We start from the raw sequence: 18,923 nt of genomic DNA, 5'->3' as shown, positions 1-18,923 counted from the left end.
TAGAACAGTTAATGGCAATGAGAATTAAAGAAGTGGGAAAGTATGATTACATGGTAGGTACTGTAATGTTGTTGTTGTTGTTCTTAGGTGCCGTCGAGTCATAGATGACTCATAGCGACCCTATGAACGAACGGCCTGAGCACTGTTCATACATAGAGTTTCCGGAGGCAAACCATTTCGAAAGTGGATGCTGCTCCTGCTTCCAGGCTTGATTTAGTCGGGAAGCTCCAACCAACACTGTCCACCATGGGTAACCATTATCATGTTTGGCACATGACTGTCAGTGTTCAGCATCACAGCAACCACGAGTCACCTCTGTACAGCAATGCACAGGTACTGTAATAACTAATGTTAAAAACAAAACATGTGCAGTTGGTTGAATGAAAAACCAATCTGCTTGTAAACTTGCACTCCAACCCTAACTAAAACTCACGAATAAAAAATGATCCTCTGTTAAATGTGTGATCAAGTAAACAATAAGGTGGACTGAATTCCTTAACACACAGGTTTCAGAAATAAACCTGACTAATGGTCAAACCAAGCATATGCATGTCAGGACCAATACTTAGTCTCCTTCCTGGACAAGCAGAAAGGTAGGCTTGCAAGTACCACATGAGGAAAGTATTTCTACCTGATATTACTGAACTTGGGAAACTGATTCTCTGAGTTCTCTGAGTAAACCTGGTGGCATAGTGCATAACATGTTGCTAACTAAAGGTTGGTAGTTTGAATCCACCAACAGCTCATAGGGAGAAAGATGGGCAGTCTCTTCTTGGAATGATTTAAGCCTTGGAAATTCAATGGAAGGCCACCATGAGTTGGAAGTGACTCAATGGCAATGACCTTGGTTTAACTTCTTTATTCTAAAACCAAGGCATTAGATCATTCACAACCCAGCCCTGGCTCATGGCAACCCCATGTGTCAGGGTACAGCTGTGCAATATGGCTTCAGTGACTGCTTTCTTTAGAAATAATTATCAGGCCTTTCTTCCAAGGAGTCTCTGGGTAGACTCAAACTTCTAACCTCTGGTTAGTAGCTGAGCATATCAACCACTTGCACAACCCAGAGACATCTGAGGAACTCAGGGATGTCATTATGACATCTCATTTTCTGGAACACCAGTTTTAGAAATCAAGATGTATAAACCTGGCTTTGTGCTGCAAAGCACCATCCTTGGGAATTTGACATTTACAGTATATGCAGAAACTGTCTGGAGGTCAGTTATTTGAGAAGTTCATTTTCAAACTATAAACAAGGACAGTTCTGAAAACAGCATACTGGTGCTGCTAACCCAAGGTCCTCTTTGTGGCCAGGACACTCAGAGCTGACCTATTCCATCCAATAAATCTGCATAAACCCTGCACATTGACTTGGGGTGTTTGAGAACTAACACTTGTCCTTGCAGAACTGCTCACCCTTTGCTGTCTCATCCACCCCAGGCATTCGCTGGTGAGGCGCTTGGTGAATTCGTCCCAGCCGGAGCCACTCTGACAGGTGTACCCTCCACCACCCTTGGAGCTGGCCCTGCGGACTCGAGGGGCACTGATGGCCTTGCAGAGAGCACGCATTTGCTCCTGGAGCTGAAGCAGTCTGAAAGAGAAGAAACTCGATTATACTCTCACAATAAAATCTCCTATGAAAACATGGCCTGCAAAGGGCCCTTTTTTGAGTCTCCCAAGTCATTGCAAAGATTTTGCACAACGTGACATTAGATTTTTTTTTTTACATTAGAATCTCGATCACCTGAGGATGCTCAAAGGCTGAACGATGGTAGAGTATAGTTACCTTTGCCCAACCAGGAAACACCCTGCTCCATCTCCAGGACTTCATCCTTATCATGCCCTAGGCACAAGAGCACATCTGACCACATCTTCCTAGTTTAGACTCGTATGTTTCCAACTGATCCAGCCACATTTTTAATATACAGTGGTTATTCTGGACTTGATACTGTTGTTGTGTGCCATGGAGTCAGAACCAACTCACAGCTGACCCTCCAGTGAGTTTTCAGAAGCAAAAAGTTGACATTAGACTCTTCGACGTCAAATGCTGTGCCAACAGCCTTACTGTCCTCTACATGAAAGTACAGTTAACATTCCTACAAACATTTCCCAGAACAAACTCAGCTTACCAGAATAAATACTAGCCTTCAAACACTCTCTTACCCTTCTGGGAAGGTTTATTTAATTCTTCACATGGCAGCTTTGTGAACTCACTAAGTGGTGATTTGGGTCAGTGTATATCAGAGATATACAAAGTTGTAAAATACAAAGTAATCTAGCCTTTACTGAGGCACATCTGTGCTTCTTAGTAAAGAAGTCTGGGTCATGAGAATGGAGTATAACATTTCTTCCTGTGGGGTCGGTCTGCACTCACTCTCAACTGGCAATACCTTTTCTGATAAGCATCGCAGGGCTGGCCCATTTGCCGCATCTCTCTGATTAAGCTGTCAGTGATTTCCATCTGGTCGTTGGCCTGGGCAAAGCACTCATCCAGCTCTCTGCTCCGAGCAAGCTGTATTCCATCTCCATACTTCAGTTCCTGAAAGAAAATGTTCCCACGATGGAAAACAAACAGACTACTGGATAGAAAAGCTCTAGAGGCAATGACAGAAGCAAATACTCCCACAGCATACATTTTTTAAAAAACCCTTCAAATCCCCTTGTCTGACTGAAAAAATGCCCAAATGAAAACTACCTTATTAATTTGAGATAAGGTAGCAAATAGAGAAAAATGAGATAAAAACTCATGGACTGTATTTTAAATTTTTGTAGGCTTTTAGAACATGACTTTTCCCCGTTGCTTCATGGGTGAACCACGGAGCACACACACTGACATGTATCATTCACACTGACTCCCATCTAAGGAGACTTCAATGTGGTAAAAACACTGGATCATTGAATAGGGCCTTTAATGCCCCAAAATGACTTTTTATTGCATCTTACAGGAACAAAACTTCAATTCTGTGAAAAATTATCTTTTACAAATGTTTCCAACTAGTTCATTGTATTATCCAATCAGTGCTCTGGCTTTGATAATACATTAAAGGTCATCATGAACTAAAAGCCAGGTGATTGGTGACTACTAAACAATGTCTCTGAACATTTTTAACAACTTCTTGCGATTCTATATTTTGTTTGGTTTTGGTTTTGCTGTTGCTGTGCATCGTCTAATCAGATCCAACTGGCACAGGAGGAGACTGTCCCTCCTTCTCCAGCAGAGCATTTGGTGGATTCAAACTATGTGCCTTCGGGATTGTAGCTTCTTGCCACTAGGCCACCAGAGCTCCCTTGATTCTATAATTTTAAAATGAAAAGTTTTATTTATTCTGTCCAAATGCAAAAGGTTGCTGTTTCAGTGCAACATAGGAGTACAAGCTGAATGTTTACATTTCCTGCTCTTACTCTGCTTTAAGTCAAATGAAGTTCATTTGCTAAACAGAAATGTTAGCAAATATACTATTACCCTAACACGTTTTTCCCCTACACTTCAGTGAATATAAGTACAAACAAATGGAGAACATGATGTCATGCTAATTCGTAGAAGCCACTACAAATCATAGGCTGGAGTATAGCTACCCAATGCCTCCTATTAGCATCCTGTGGAGAAATCACAGCACTATGATGGACAATTACAGGAGATGCTTTAAGCCAAGATAGTCCAACCTCCCAAAAAGTGGAACCGTGTTTATCATTTTACACCAACTGAAGTCAAGTTTGCTTGTTTAATTGGGTGAAATAAGCTGGAACCAGAAGCTATAGAATATCTAAAATTGGGAAAACAGAAGGTTATCATCTCCAGAGCCTATACATTCATTAGGTTAAAATCTCTTCTTCCATCAAATGCAGGCCAGTTAACAAGACTGCTTTATGGAGGGGCAGATTCCAGACTCAAATCTACACTAATGTCAGTATCAAGGAGGCAGAGGCTGAAAAGATACAGTGAGGGCAGTGACAGAAGTGCTCATTACAGCCCTACCATGCCCTCACCTACTTGTAAGTGAGCTCAAAGCAAATGTGAATGTTACAGAGCTTTATTTCAAGAGTTCAAATGATTTCTAAGTCTGACATGACAAGGTCAAAGATAACTCAGCTATCTCAAGAAATACAATGAGATATTACACAAATATCTCAATTTTCAAATTCATATTTTCCCACATTTAAATGATTCCCAAATCCAATTATTTCCACAATATGGCCACTTTTTCCTAGGAGAAAAACCCTATTTAATGGCCGGTACACATCACAATCCATCACAATCACACTTCAGCTTGCACTACTAGCAGGCAAAAATCATACCAATAGCAATTGGTAGGTGCAATTCCCAAAAGGTGGAAACTGGTAAGGTAAATATTTATTGGGAGAAAAGCAAACTTTGTGTGGGTCCTGATTCCCATTAAGTCAACATCACAAGAAGGCTGAGAAGACGGATCCCCTCCCATTTTGGTGTGTTTTGAAAAGGGCAGTCTCTCAAGCTGGTTATATGAGTGAGGTCAGGAGTGAGGCCTGATTGTCAGGACAAGTAGGGTGTAAACCAGCTGGGAGCAGCATTCCGTGTTGACAAGACCTGGGGAGAACTGACCAGAGCAGGAACCACTTACAGGCTGCACTATCAGCTCGGCCCGCATCAAGCAATCTGCGCAGTTCTGCAGAAGTTCTTGGATGGTGTTCTGGTTCTGGTGCCGAGACATCGTTCCAGTTTGACTAAAGGAGCAAACACAGAGAAACCAAAGGTGAAATCAGCTTTTCCAACTCTGAAATACTTTCACTCTTTTAGAAAAGTAGCAAGAATGAAACAAAACACATCCCACTTTTTTCGCTCAGATTCACCAGTTGCTAGCATTCTGCTACATTTCCCCCTTCAAAGTGTGTGTGTGTCTCTGTGTGTGTATAGAGGTATGACAGCATTTATACCCCTTTCCCTCCAATTATATCAGTGTATTTGTCCTAAGAACAATGATAATAATTTATATAGCCACAGTACAATCAGCAAAAGCACAAAATTAAGAATTGAAATGAAATTACTTTCTAATCTACAGACCTTATTCAAATTTTACTAATTAGTCTACTACTATCTTTTACAGAAGACTGTTTAACCAAGTCTAAGAACCAATATAGATTTTTTTCATTATAATAGTACATTTCTCACAATGACACTTATCTATTTCAGATTGCATGTAAACATATTTAATTTGCCAAAATTCATTATGCTACAGTATAGTTAGTACTAGTATAATTTAAATGAAGAAAGATTTTGTGAAAAAAAAAACTGTGATAAAATAGTGTAACAAGGCATCAATTCTTCATTCTTCCTCATTCATTGTCCAACTTTCAGATGCCCGCAAAGCAACTAAAAAATACCATGCTTTGGATCAGGTGCACCTTAGTCTTTAAACTGATATCCTTGCTCTGCAGCATTTTGAAGAAGTCCTTGATAGCAGATTTCCCCAATACAACTCATCTTTTGCATGGGCTGCCAAATATCCCATTAACTGCCAAAGGAACAATTAAATCTATCTAGGAGAAAGTGCAACCAATATGTCCCTTAGAAGCAAGGATGGTGAATCTTTTTCTCACATAACTTTGAACATGTTGTCAGGAGGAGCCAGACCTTAGAAAAAAAAGCATCATGTTGAGAAAGTTGAAGGGTCAGTAGAAGAGAGGCAGATCCTTAACAGATGGATTGATAGTGACTTTAACAAAGAGTTTGAGCACATCAGAGATGGTGAGGCGATGCAGTACAGGACAAGGTTCTGATCTATTGCTCATGGGTTTGCTATAAGTTGTAGGCACCTGGCCAGCACATAACAACATAATATACATAACAAGAAATTTGCCACCTTAGCCATTTTGAAGAATACCATTTAGTGACATTAATTGTATTCACCACGTTGGATAACCATTACCACTTAATGTATTTCTAAAAATTTTATATCACTAAAACAGGAGTTAAGTGATCAGCTGCTCACAGAAAAGCCAGTGTTTAGAAGCCAAGAGCTGTTTCATGTGAGAGAGACGAGGCCATCTGCTTCCATAATGATTACAATCTTAGAAATTTTATGGGCAGTTGTAATCTGTCCTATAGGGTGACTATAACTAAGAACTGACGCAGGGCAAAAGATTCTAAAAACAGAAACTCTGAATGTGAGAGAGATTTAAAGCATGTGAAGCAGTGATTTAATGTGCAAGAACAGAACTCTTTAATGTGCTCCAAGAAGACAGAGGCCCCAGTGGGCTTCACAGCTACCAGCCCCTCACAGGGACCATCCTGGTCTACTTCCTCTGATGGTCTGGATTTTTCATGCACGTGAATGCAGAGGCACTCTTGTTTTACACAAAGAATTCCACTGGTTTGGTTTTTTTAGGCATTGTATTTTTGGTTGGTTTGTTGTGTTTTGTTTTGGTTTTAAAGGGTGGGTAAACAATGTTTGTATTTGTGCACTGACTGAGTAAGAACAGAAGCATATGAGAAACTTCTCTTTCATACCATAAAGAAGAGCTGACTTTCTTTTTCTGCCACCTACTTAGGGTTCCTCCCTGCAGGCAAGGTTCCCCAACATGCCAGCACTAGCTGATCGTGGGTGAGGAACCAAGCTCTCCCTGGGAACCACTCCCAGTAACAACACCCGCCCCTCCAGTCGAGCACAGGTGATGTGCCTTCTGAAGCTGTCCACCTACCAAAACCAGGACGCCCATCCCACCCACATCAACGAGTGAGTCTTTCTTCCACTCAGAATCAGACAGGAAACCTGGCACAAGTCTCGTCCTCCTTAGGTGTAAATGAGACCATAACCGTTGCCCTAACTTGTGCAAAATTCCAATTGACTTAGAACTGGAACACTTTCCAAAAAGTGCCTATTGTAAAAAGAAGAAATTAACCAGACAAAAAGGTTTTTTTCAGAAAAGACAGCAATCTCATTGAGAACACTCCATGGATAAGGAATTTGAGAGATTTTCTGTGATTTTATGTCAAAACTTTTCCTCTGGGGATTGACAGTACATATCTTCTGAAACTTTGAAATTCTACTCAGCAATTTGGTTGAGAAGATAATTCCCATCCAGAACACCAGTCTTGAGCAAAGAATGAAAGGGCTACTTCTTACCATAAAGAAAACCATTTAATAGTACCTGTAGTTGTAATAGCTACCATAAGCTAAGTAGGAGACATTGGGTGAGGGGGATATTAGTCACTCTGACTTATCTTTGTAATTTTTATTCAAAATTTAAAATTGTTCTGAAATAAAAACATATATAAAACAAACAAAAAACAGGCTAGGAAGCCAAACTTCATCGTGAATGCATGTACGCAAATGTCTATATAAACTGACTTTATAACCCCAAATAAATGTAACATCAAAATATAAAATTCACCCACTTCCTTGTACCTAGTCCGTATCTAGGCACATGATGCTCAGAAATGAAATTCATCCAAGACAAAGGAAGGTGAGACAATCAATTGCTGGCTTAAAACACTCAGATAAAAAATACTCTTTCTTTGTCCTCTCTTAAGAGTTAGAAGAAATTTTTTTACTTCTAAGGAGTGGTATCATCTTCAATCTATCCACATTTGAACTTCAAACAGATAAACAAAAACCAAGTCACTCCATATTCCGCTGACAATATTAAAAAATAATTTCTTTATGCTTTGCATATATTTTCCACATGTCATGGTTTTTCCATTAAAAGCCCACCTACTTTGTATGGTATTTTAATAACTCTATAGAAAAATGAACACAGAGTAATCAAATAATTTCATTTTAATAAAAAAAATCAACTATCAAAACCATTCATTTCCTAAGGTTTTTCATCACCTCAAACAGAAATATTAATAGAGCAACAACTAACACACACACACACACACACACACACACACACACACTCTCTCTCTCTCTCTTTCTGTGTGTGTGTGTGTGTGTGTGTGTGTGTGCCCCCCTCTCTCTTTCTTTCCTTGCCCCCTATTCTCCAATCCACCTCTTTCAGCTTCTGGTAGCCAGTAATCTACTCTTTTGACTATTCTAGAGAAAACAAACCTTTTTAAGGGTAAAAAGAAAATAAAAGAATAGTAAAGTACTAAAACAATGGCTTTAAAATCTTTGGTGCTGCTATTTTGTCTACAGAAACAGCTATTTGACTAATCAAATTTCATCTCACGCATAACTTTCCATGACTGTATAGGTATATCTTCTCTTTTGATCCTTTAGAATCACACTTCAATTTGAGATGCAGTCAAGAATTTTCTTTTAAAACACTCCAAAGGGAGAAAGGCAACGAGACACATGGCTTGCAAAGGGCCCAAACCACAAAAAGGTGGAAGAGAGGAGATTCTGGTCATTTGAGGGTTACTGAAAGGAGAGAAGAAAATCCACCTTCACACAACCATTTGCTCGTGTTTACTTCATGAAGAATCCCCAGAGCACTAAAGTTAAGGAGGACTTGCAGATGGAAAGGATGAGGATCTGATAAACCCAAATGCACAAGGCTGGATTGCTGAACAGCTTAACCAGGAGAGCTTGCTTTAGGGAACACACAAATTTGTAAAAAAACTGTGTCAATTTGAAACTTGGTAAATTAGACTATTTTTTAAATTGACTGCATGATAATTTTAGACCTTTTTTAATTTCATAAATTTTCTAGACCAGTTTTCTCATCTATTAGGTGAAATGATATGGAAAGTCTATAACGCTACAGAGCCGCTAAACTCACTCTTCTTACTGAAAACTGGGTTAGTGGTGGCTTCATTTCCTCTTTATAGAGTGAATTTAGTGGGATGGGGATATACAATTTTCATATATAAAGAAATTATTTTTAAATTAATGTATTTTTTTAACAGGGGTATAAAGATTTTTCAAAATCTCTAGCCTCAGAGAAATTTTCAACACTTGATATGCTGAAGTATTAAAAGTAGGTATTTCAAAGCATGTTAAGAACTGTATTAACAAAGCCTCAAGTTTCAATCTCTAAGTCTCATTGTAATGGCATGTTAGATAAAGAAATGGCAAGTGTTGTGTTTATTTTTAAGAAGCCAATAAGAATCATTTGTGGCAGGTAAACCAAGAGTATTGACTTCTAAATGAAAATAGCTATTTGAAAAAATGTAACATTTGCCTTCAAACATTAACTTTTTAGCATTATGTCCTATCTGTAAATTTACTGAACAGCTGACTTACACAGTAAAGAACCTGCCTACACAAACAAAATTTTAAATTCTAAACTTGTTTAAACAAGTAATGATTCCAATAGTTAGCATAAATAATTCCACATCAGCATCTAAAAGAAAAACATACTCTGGATTTTAATCCAAAGATTAAAATGACTGCATGAATGATGCTCTACCTGCAAAGAACACTCTTTCCTTAAAAATAAAGCTCAGACTCAAAATTTAAATGTCTTAAGGAAGTAGTTTAACACCCAATGCCAACAATATCACACAGAAACAACTACAAATCATATATTGTGAAGAGAAGAAGCATTTAGTAAGTACTTTATGCAAACACAGTTATTTTTTTGTGTATCCATACTTTCTTTCCAAATGGTCTTCAATTCTTTTAAAGGATTCTTTGTTCCTTCCTTCCTTCCTTCCTTCCTCCCTCCCTCCCTCTCTCTCTTTTTCTTTCTTTCTTTCCTCCTCCTCCTCCCTTCTCTCCCCTCTTTCTCAATCATTATGTTCCAGACCCTATATCTCTCTTTGCATTCAGGCTCATGAAATAATGGCTGAGGAAAAGGTAACAAATATTTGCTGGAAATGGTGATAATTATGCAATGCATTCATGATCTTAAGACCTATCTACTTAGCTTTTAATACTTCAGAAAGCATTTTTCACACACCTTGTGTGTGTTTAATAATTTTAAGTTACACCATAAAGTTATTTTTAAGTAATAACGTTTTCATTTCTTCTTCTAAGGACAGTATCCTACCTTCTAGCCTCACAAAACACCTGGCATCAGGTGAAATGTCATTTGTCAATTCTTCAAAAGCTCCGGCTCAGCTCTGTCTCCTCTGTTGAGCTTCCTGATCTTATTTGTGTCCCCCACATGCGTCCCCCTCCCTAGGCTTATCTCCAAGTCCTGTGCACTAGTTATTGACACACCTGTCTGCCCCATGCCTGGAGAGCAAAGTCCCAGGGCTGAGTCACCTTCCACACCTACATGCTCCTAACATTACAAGGTTTTGAACACAGAAGATGCTTAATGAATGTCTGTTTGCTTACTAAAGCGGGGGGGGGGGGGGAGAAATAAAGGTAAATGAAAAACTTTCATCTGAGACTTGGAGATCAACTCTGCCCTCTTCTCATACAAACACACTCTCTCTCTCCTCTCCCCATTCCCCTCTTCTCTCTCTCTCCAATAAGAGAGTGGAAAACCTGTAACTTCTGGCAATGGGGGGGGGGGGGGGGCTCTGGTCTGTCATCAGATCCTTGGGAGCAGCAGTTTTATTAAAGTCCTGCTTGCTTTCTGTCAACCCACTCTCTTTTCACACAAGTGGACTTGGGCAGGAGTTGAGGGCAAGTTGATCAAACATCATTAACTTTGTCAAGACTTTGAAGTCAGCAGCCTGGAGTCCATGCTCAGTTCAGCTCCTGGCTGCCCTGCCTAGAGTCTGAATGATTGCCCTCAGCTGCTGGTGTTTGTGACAAGGAAAAACTCCCAGAGTTCTAGGGGTGTGGTGAGATGTAAAGAAACCAAGAATGTCCATAAAAGAACAAACTCCTGCTGCGCAATGCCTCTTACCTGTGCTACCACTGATGATACATAGTTCTAATGTTTCATTTTTGTGTTTTCACCATTGCCCCATTCACAGTTTTGAGGATATCTTCCAGCAAATTGGAGGCAGAACAAGAAGATGAACAAATGGAAGAGGAACAAGAAATTGACTGGAGTGTGAAACATTTTTGGGGATCCCCAAGATTACCTTTAAGACTCTAAAACTGTTGTTCTTTGAGACATTCAAACAGCTTTTGTTATAACAGAGTATAAAAGAAAAATATTGATGATGGGTAAGAAAACTCAGACAAAACTGTCTTCCTTTCATTTATTAAGTGGAGCTGCCTATGAATATTTAGTGCTTACCAATTCAAGCTCAAAACAGGGATTTCTGTTTTGAATGGCTTGCCCATGTGCACATTTTCATTTCACTGAAGTCTAAACAAAAAAGACTTGGCAAGTTTCTGGTTATCAGAAAGCCAACTCTCTTCATTTTTATGTACTGGGCAACTCAGAATGCAAGGGGATATTACATTTGTATGCATTTCTTCCAAAAAAGAATTTCGACTCTTAAGTACCTGAACCATCTAACCCATGGAGTGGTGAGGAGGTAATCTATTTGACCACACTAGAATTTTGCAGTGTGTGGGTTCAAAGCTCATTGTCTCTGGGATCCTCACTTCAATCAGAACCACAGTGATTGGTTCCAAATGGCAAGAGACCTGGTGACAGCCAATCCTAAGCAAAAGTAAGAAGGAGAAGAATAAAAGATGCTCCCGTGTTCCCATGCTTCTGGACACTTCAGCCTGAGATAATCCTTACAGAACCTCCTAGTCTGGAAAGACTGGTTGGCCAAGAATTAGACTCCCCAAGTCACACCCAAGGCCTTGCTTTGCTCCACCCTGAGAAGTCAGCATTGAGGCATAAGGGGCATCAGCAGTTTTTCTTTCCCAAGACATTTCAATCATCTGAACACAATGAAATTATGCCCATATTCAGAGAAAAGAATTAATTGCTTACTGAAAGCCGGTTTGCCCTATTTAACGAATCTGACTAATAATTTTTGCTTTCCGCATAGTGGTTCAGTCCCCCACCCCCAAGCAGAAGAAAATTCTACATAAGGAATACTGAATGAAGGAATATAATGACTTTTAAATATGTGATTCACAGGAGCAAAGTAAGGGGTACAACAGATTAAAAAAAAATAAAAGCTCATCATATTAGTTAGAAAAAATAAAGTCTTAACCAGGTTTGATTGATTCAGTGAGCCACAGGTACACAAATTCAAATCTAACTCAACCATAAACTATCTGTGTGACCTTGATCAAGTAATTTAAATACTTTAACCTCAGTTGTCCATCTATAAAATGGGATGCCTGCTGGGAGGCTTGAGATAACATGCATAATAAACCTGGTACATCACTGGTGTTTAATAAATGGTAACTATTATGAATCATTACACTCAGATTTTCATAAAACATGTAACTTCACAAGTTTACTAGCCATGTAAATGTTATCATCCATATATTATGATAATCTGTATCTTACTTTGCAACTGTTTCCCAGAAAACTATTTATGTGATCCATTCTATGAGTCACCCAAACTCAAAACCTGTTTTCTCAGATTCTGCCTGGTCTCTGACATCCAGCTCTTGGCTGAGGCTGTCACTCTGGGGCAACATCTACTTTCTCATCCCACTCACCACCTTCTCCCTCCTGCAGGCTTTCATTACCTACCTCTATAACTGGTGCATTTGCTTCCTTAAACCAATTTCTTTCTGCTCTCTTTCCCTACTGCCTGCCACCCTGCACACTGCATGCTACAAAAACAGTCACAAAGCTCAGCTCCAATCAACCCACTCCTCCATTCAAAAATCCCAATGGCTGACATCTGCCTGTGAAGATGTTTCATTAAGGATTTATCAAATTCTGGCCCCACCTTCTCCTCTTTCTCATGTCCTACCCTTTCAGTGAATACTGAAAGAGAAGGCTGTATCACAGGTCTTGAATTTTTCTCTCCTCCTGGAATCTTCTCTGACCACCCATCTCTGGCAGCTGAAATACTCCATGCTGTTCAATTAAGTGCTTGGCTGCTAATCAAACGGTGGAAGGTTTGGGACCACTAGCTGCTCGGCAGAAGATAGGTGTGGCAGTGCTGTTCTGTAAAGATCCATTGCCTTGGAACCAAGAGGGGAGGCACAGAGTGGTTCTACTCTCTCCTACAGGGTAGGAACTCTGGTGGGCTTTGGAAGGTTTTCCTTTGTAATGTCATTCTAGCACCCCCACTATCAGGTGTTAAGTTTTCTTAGTCCATTTGTTGTTGTTACAAGGTTCTGTTGAGTACAACTCATAGTGACCGGAATAACAGGCCTGAACAGTGTCCTCATCATTTCTGGCACACTTGAGTCCATTGTTGTGTCAGTCTATCTCACTGGAGATGTTCCACTCTTTTGCTGACCCTCCACCTTTCTTGCAAATCCCACCAACTTTCTAGTACTGCATTTCTTGTGTATTTAACTGCCTTTAAGGAACATCCACTCCTCTTAAGAAGTCTCTGGATTTTCACTTTTACATCTTGCCCTGGTGTACACAATAGATACTCAGTAAAGGTTTGTGGAAGGAATTCATTCATCTACCCAAACATGGACATGCTGTGAAGGCACAAGAGGAGTACCGGTGAGGACCATTGAGTTCTCCAGCCACCTCAGCCAAGAGTGTGCTGTGGGATCCAGGGTAAGGTTTTGATCTTCTTGCCTCTAATGTGTTGTGATCTTTCAGGCTGAGCTCCCTCCTACTCTAAAATTCCATGCAAATGGACATGCTGACCTCATGCTAAAAAGCAGCCTTTTTTAACCTTTAAACCAACTTCAAAATACAAACCCACTAATAATCTTATGATTTATTGGTTTGAAATAATAAGATTGGGACAAAAGTAAGCATTATCATGATAAACACATTCTTCTGACACTTAATGACCATGTCTGCTTAGCTGTAGGGCTTTGTTATTTTGTCACCACCCAAACTTAGGTCACAAATTTCTTACAAATTTGTTATTTATTTTAATTACAGGAATAAGACTAGAGCAGCTCTGCCTTAAATGAAAACAATTCATATAATATCCTATTGTTCTTGTTGTTAAGTGCCATCAAGTAGAGTAGTTGACTAATAGTGATCCTATGAACAAAAGATCTGAACCCTGTTCCATAACTACCTTTGGTTTTCTAATGGTCATAGAGTTTCCAAAGGCATGTTGTTTAGGAAGTAGATGCCAATTCTGCTCCCAAGCCTGTCATAATCTGAGAGCTCCACCAAACACTGTCCACCACGGGTAACCATCATGGCATTATTAGTAAAATAAAAATTGTGAACACTCCAAAATATACCTACAACCAACAATGTAACATTTACAAAACACTAACATAATCTTAACTAGAATGAGATAAAAATCAACTATAAAAAACTGGCAAGGGACAGAACAAGTACCACACAGATAAGAAAAATAAGATCTAAGGATCTCTACATTCAAACTGATTTAGAGAAGGGCTAACCTCACTATTACTGAAGATTATCAGTTTAACTTAAACAATAAATTTTTTTTAAATAACTGAGGTTAAATTTATCCAGTAGTTTTAATACTGGTGTTTGTGCTTAGAAAAACTTATCATCATAAAAGGTACCTACTAAAGTCTTAGTCATCATTAATTTCACACAAAGAAGGTGATCCTTTGGCATCCCACTCCCCAAAACCTTACACTACAAGTAACCAAATCCGTCCACAAAAAACTAGGTACGGACAGTTGCACAGTTGGTCATAGGCATTACTTTAACACTCAAAAGCCAGTATTTGTGGCCTATTTTCTATTTAATTAATTGCTCAATTCCAAAAAGTTGGCCCTATCACTGCCACCTCATAAATGCATGTTCATACATGTATTGGGAATGGGAGGGACCCACTACCTGGGGCTGGAAGGAATGTTCTCAGGCTCATTCTAGCCCCAAGACCAGGCCTCTTCAGTCCTGGGAAACCAAGCAACAGTGGGCAGGAAAAACGCCCTTCCTCAGACCCAAGTAATTTTCACATGGGTCTGTTTTATCTCCTCAGAGAGATGTAAATCCTGACACATTTATAAACAAGCTTTCAGCCAGCGAAACACAACACGGCCAATCTTAGGCTGTGCTATAAAAAAACACAGAGTCTCAGGAAAATGAAATGTTTCCATGAAGAAAGCACGAATCTTTATGAGCTCATTGACCAATGAATTATTTTAAATAATTGCTTCCCTACAAAATATAAATTTGATGAATGAAATAATCAATAGTACTAATTACTGTCCATTTAAAAGACAGAAAAAATAAAAGACAGAGGATCTAGGACAACATATTTTAAAGATAAAATATTCTGGCTCATAAAATACTTAAGAGCTGCTGAAGAACAAATATTGGAAAATTAAAGGAGGTAGGAAAGTTCTCCGTTAGATTAGCTGGCAAAGTTTTAAAACAAACTAAAACGAAAATTTGCAAAATGTTCTCTTCAGATCTTCTACTACTTGGCATCTTGTCTCCTGGAAATCCCCAAAATGAAATTTATTCCGAAAACAAAGTTTAACTATTGAGACAACTCTTTCCTAATTCAAAAAGGCGAGAGAGAAAAAAAATGAAAATGCTCCTTAAAAAAAAAAAATCCAAGCAGAAAGCAGGTTGTAACACGAGTAGTTCCTGTCTTCAAAACTGCTTGCAAAACAAAAAACCCTTTGGAGCGTATTCAGGTGGTTCCTCCCCAGCCTGAGGCCACAGCGCCAGTCAATGCTGATGCCCAGGCCTGGGCTTCTTCCCCAAAAGCCCTCAGTGGGAAGGCCAGGTAGGGGATCTGGAAGGAGCAGGCAGCCCCATTCTCCAGGAGCTCCTAGGTATCCAGAGTTGCCCCACTCAGCCGGGAGTTTCTCCAGGCACCTCGGCCAGGACGTCAGCGTGGCTGACTAGAGCGCACAGGGGTTGGGCGCCCTCCAGTCCAGATGCTCCTGCTCCACAGGATGATCCTTTCTATGGCTCTCGCGATCAGTAAGGGGTCCTGCCAGTCCACACGCCTGCGAGTGAGCCAGGCGCGCGCATTCTTACCCCGCAGCCTCCCAACCTGGGAAGCTCGGTGGAACCCAGGGAGGACAGCAAAGGCTGGCGCCCCTGCATACCCTAGGCGCGTCGAGCGCGCAGCGGTTAGCTGTTTGTTGCTCACAACCCCAACCCCGCTAGATGAACAGGGAGCTCGGGCTAGCGCAGGGTGAAGGGGACGCTGAAGGCGCAGTAGGGACCTCAGGGCGCCGCCGCCGGGCAGGCCAGAGACCATGACCCTCTTAGTTAACTTTAGTCACAGCTAAGGTTTGGCTTTTGTTACAGCCACGCCTCGCCTGACCTTCCACCTGCGGGCGAAGGCGGCGCTGCTGGGTGGCATAGGGACAGCCGGATGTCCGTGGAGCGAGGACTAAGGTCGCCCCCTCGCGCCCTCGGGAACGCGCGACCCGCCCCAACCAGGACCGAGGGACAGAAGCCAGGTGGAAGCGAATCCCCTTCTAAGAAAGGATCCTTTTCTTTCCCGGCACCCATCTACGGGTCCCACTACCGACGAAGCAGAGAAACCTGTGCGCGCGACATCTGGGCGCGCAACTCCCAGCCGGGCGATCTCAGGCGCCAAACTTCCCTCTTTCCCGACTCATGTTTTCCTCCCTCCCGGCTCCCTGTGGGTCGGCTGGAGGGCACCCACCCGTAGCCGTCCGAGTCGGTGACGGTGCAGCGCCGCGTGTAGTACATCCTGCCGTTGGTGCCCCCGCCGCCACCGCCTCCACCTCCGCCACAGGTCATCTCGTAGCGCAGGTCCGGGCCCGACTCGGCGCGCGTCATGCGGCCCAGCGTGTTGATCCGCGGGTGGGAACCCCCGTTGCAGCTCATCTCGGCGGCCTCGCGCAAGAGCGACTCAGGGCAGAGGCATAAGCGAGGGCGACGCCGAGGAAGAGTCCGAAGCGGCTTTAAAAGCACGGGCGCGCTGAAATGGACGGCGCGGTGCGGAAGTTTCTCGAGGACGCGCCCCTCCGGCGCACGGTGGCGGTGCTGCGAGCGGAGAGACGCGCGAGAGGCGGCTGGAGCGCCCGGCCTCGGGAGGAGCGGGACGGAGAGCTGTGGCTCGGAGGGTGGCGAGAGCGCAGAGGAACTGCGTCGGGGCTGGGTGTTGGTGTTGGTTGGCGGGGGCGCCAGTCTCCTCCCCGCTGGCACCGAGCGCTGAGGCCACACCTGGCCAGTTTCTTCCCAGGGCGGGGTCCGGCCGGCGCGCCTACCCCACCCCCCGCTGGTGTCACCAACGCGCCAGCCGCGCCCCCCACCTGCACCCTCCCGCGGCTCCGCCCTGCGCCGCGCAGCCCCGGGTCCCCGCTGAGAGGGAGGCTAAGGCCCAGACGCCAGAGAATGGCAGCGAATGGCCCTCGCCTTTGAGAATTTCCTCAATCCCTAGGTCGGATATACACTGGGAAATGCAGGCCTTTTGATTGGACAGTTTACTTGTTAAACATTTACTTTTGTTCATCCCTAGGAGCTTGCCAACTCATCTTTGAAAAGACAAAGAGGAGAGAATTCTTAAGATTTTGTTTTGCAGCTCCCACCCGCACCCCTAGTTATTCCCAGAAATTACCCCAAAACTCCAATTCTTTGACATGTGAAATAAATGACTGTTTAGATAACTTTTGCTTTCTAGAACAATCTTGACCAAAAGCAGCATAAAGAAAACGTGACAGTTGTTTCTCACCGAGTAACATGAATTGTAAATTGCAGTTCATTTTCTTTTTCCTTTTTATAGTCATTTTCAACGGGAAACTCAACATTTCAACCTCCAGACCCAGTCCCCAAAGTTTGCTGTCCCTGAGAACACTAATCTTTCCTTCTCAACCTCTGAACACCTTGTCCCACCTGGGTTCATTTGGGAACTTAGTCTTTGACTCATTCATTGAAGAAGGCCCTCCAGTGATTGCGCCTCTCTGAGAATGGCAAGAGCAGTGGACAGAGAGCGCCCGCGTTGTACAGATGAGTAACTGAGCCGGAACGTTCCAGCAACTGGCTCGAGGGCCACTCCCTGCTGGTGACTGCGTGCTAACTACCCTGTATTCTCCATGAGACCTATTTAGATATGGACCTGGTCACACCATGTATAAGCTGTTTTTATAACTTGGGAAGTTGTTAAATTACTCCTTAATAGGTTGTGTGCCATCAAACAGGAACCGACTCACCCACCCTCCAGCAAGTTTTCTTTCAGAGGCTGTAAATTGCAAAAGAGGAGACGAAGCTGAGCAGCTGGTGGATTCCAAATCTTGTTTGTGCCTTTTGGTTGACAGAGCAATAAAGTCACTGAGAGGTCCTCTCCATATAAGCACAGTCTTTATAATACACGAATCTCATGTTCCTAAGCCATGCTCTTTTTATACCATGCTTTTCTGAAAATGTTTGTAAATTGAAAAGGACAGAAATTTAAATTTTGTAAAGGAAGTGGGAGTAGTTTTCTAGGAAGTTTCATGTTGTAACAGTCCTTTTTACTCTTTGTGTGATAGAGATTGTGAAGCTGGCACAGGATAGGCTAGTGTTCAGATTTGTTATTCATAGGTTTGCTGTGAGTCATACGGGTCATCCCCCTCTTTGGACACAACCTTTGACTAAACAGCCTGATTTTTTCATCCATCACGTAACTGACTGGCTTAAGTCCAATAAGTAAAAAAATGTTAAAGGATAAAAATTTACCGATCTTAGCACATCCAGTAACTTTAAAATGTCTTCTCATTTTTAATAAAAGTCAAATGTGATGACTGTGATAGAAACAAGACAGTGCTTCTTCAGAAACTGAAACACATCAGCCACAGCACAAACAGCTGGTGTTGTCCACCATTTGAAGGGGAGAAAGGAAGTATTTCAGGAAGTGAGGGCGCAAAAATTTACATTATAATATACAAAATTTAAATTAGGGTGCATTCTCTCTGTGTTCCTTATTTGTATATCAAATATTGATAATCTACTATGCAAAGTAGTAGATTGGGAAAATCTGCTGTCAATGACATCTCCAGAGTGCCCAAGAGCAATGATATCAGTCTGAAGACTAAGGTGTGCCTGATCTAAGTCATGGTATTATCAATTGTTTGCTATACATCTGAAAGTTGGACAGTGACTAAGGATGACAGAAGAAGAATTGATGCCTTTGA

General features: G+C 41.7%; 1 protein-coding gene across 2 annotated transcripts in view; it reads right to left on the bottom strand.

The window, feature by feature from the left end:
• Positions 1 to 16,680, bottom strand: part of DSP (desmoplakin) — a 47,617-nt gene extending 30,937 nt beyond the window's left edge. The window contains exons 1-4 of one of the 2 annotated variants that reach the window (XM_006888738.1): positions 16,454 to 16,680; positions 4,599 to 4,701; positions 2,391 to 2,539; positions 1,417 to 1,591 (exon numbers count right to left, since the gene is read on the bottom strand). In XM_006888738.1, coding sequence (XP_006888800.1) covers positions 1,417 to 1,591; positions 2,391 to 2,539; positions 4,599 to 4,701; positions 16,454 to 16,638 — 612 coding nt within the window. In that variant the 5' untranslated portion in view covers positions 16,639 to 16,680. The remainder of the gene's footprint in view (positions 1 to 1,416; positions 1,592 to 2,390; positions 2,540 to 4,598; positions 4,702 to 16,453) is intronic. The other variant, XM_006888737.1, reaches the window with a different exon arrangement.
• Between the last annotated feature and the right edge of the window lie 2,243 nt (positions 16,681 to 18,923).

The sequence above is a fragment of the Elephantulus edwardii genome, unplaced genomic scaffold (assembly GCF_000299155.1).
Source record: "Elephantulus edwardii isolate Elephantulus edwardi_28Jun2011 unplaced genomic scaffold, EleEdw1.0 scaffold00071, whole genome shotgun sequence".
Classification (NCBI taxonomy): domain Eukaryota; kingdom Metazoa; phylum Chordata; class Mammalia; order Macroscelidea; family Macroscelididae; genus Elephantulus; species Elephantulus edwardii.
Note: the sequence above shows the minus strand (reverse complement) of the source record. Positions and strands in the feature narration are given on the sequence as shown.